Source organism: Seriola lalandi, unplaced genomic scaffold (genome assembly GCF_002814215.2).
Source record: "Seriola lalandi dorsalis isolate HSWRI2012SDOR001 ecotype SW California unplaced genomic scaffold, Sedor1 jcf7180001956130, whole genome shotgun sequence".
NCBI classification, from domain to species: domain Eukaryota; kingdom Metazoa; phylum Chordata; class Actinopteri; order Carangiformes; family Carangidae; genus Seriola; species Seriola lalandi.
The window spans coordinates 1-1308 of record NW_019426799.1 but is presented as its reverse complement, the minus strand read 5'-3'; the positions used below and the strand labels follow the sequence as shown (position 1 = coordinate 1308).

Genomic DNA, 1308 nt, shown 5'->3' with positions numbered 1-1308 from the left:
GTTCTCCTGAGCTCTCTTCATCTGTGGTTGGGAAAGCAGAACTTTCCTCTGGTGTTACTGAATCTTCCTTTGTCTGACTTGTGGTAACAGTCTCTGGTGTTTCAGGTGACACTGATGTTGGTTTCTCAGTACTGTAGAGGGATGAAGCTGCAGTAACACCAATTTTTGAAGTATCACTTATTTCAGATTCCTGTGATGCTGTGACTGATGGCGACTCTTTGCTCAACCTTGAAGACAAAGTAGTTGTAGTAAAAACAGACTCTTCAGTGAACTCAGTGATGATGTTTCCAGAACCCTCTGTATCTGTGGTGATGAAGAAAGATGATGTTTCAGGTTTAGCAGTTGATCCACTGATTGATGGAGTGGACTCCACCATTGTAGTCTCACTGCTAATATCTTCTTCATCAGCGTCTGATAGAGTAGATGATACAATAGAAGCCAAACTTGGAATCACTGTTATTGAGCTTGTTAGTGTCTCATCATAGATTGAGGAAACTGATGGTTCTACTCTAAGTAATGGCATTTTTGTTTCATCTGTTTCAAGACCTTTTGCTGTTCCAGGAGACATTGCTGTTGGTGCCTCAGTGCTGAATAATGATGAAGCTGTAGCTGTGACAGAGGAGGTTGAAGAGAACATGTCTGGGGTTTGGGAACCTGAGCCTTCTTCATTTCCTGGAGTGGAGGCAGAAGATTTTTCTGTCTGATCTGTGACGGTGCTGTCTAGTTCCACAACTGGCAGTGCTGTCGGTTTCTCAGTGCTAAACAACGATGAACCTGTAGGAGCTGCAGTGTCTTTGCTGGACATCACAGTCGTCTGTTCTCCTGAGCTCTCTTCATCTGTGGTTGGGAAAGCAGAACTTTCCTCTGGTGTTACTGAATCTTCCTTTGTCTGACTTGTGGTAACAGTCTCTGGTGTTTCAGGTGACACTGATGTTGGTTTCTCAGTACTGTAGAGAGATGAAGCTGCAGTAATACCAGTTATTGAAGTGTCACTTATTTCAGATTCCTGTGATGCTGTGACTGATGGCGACAAAGTAGTTGTAGTAAAAACGGACTCTTCAGTGAACTCAGTGATGATGTTTCCAGAACCCTCTGTATCTTTGGTGATGAAGAAAGATGATGTTTCAGGTTTAGCAGTTGATCCACTGATTGATGGAGTGGACTCCACCATTGTAGTCTCACTGCTAATATCTTCTTCATCAGTGTCTGGAAGAGTAGATGATACAACAGAAGCCAAACTTGGAATCACTGTTATTGAGCTTGTTAGTGTCTCATCAGAGATAGAGGAAACTGATGGTTCTACTCTAA

At 42.8% G+C, this 1308-nt stretch overlaps 1 protein-coding gene across 1 annotated transcript; it reads right to left on the bottom strand.

Annotated features, from left to right (window-relative positions):
• Positions 1 to 12: 12 nt before the first annotated feature.
• On the bottom strand, positions 13 to 1285 carry LOC147820446 (uncharacterized; the record flags this gene model as incomplete). The annotated part of the gene is made up of 1 exon (XM_087175476.1): positions 13 to 1285. A coding segment is annotated over one exon (1273 nt), but the record flags the coding sequence as incomplete, so codon positions are not given.
• Between the last annotated feature and the right edge of the window lie 23 nt (positions 1286 to 1308).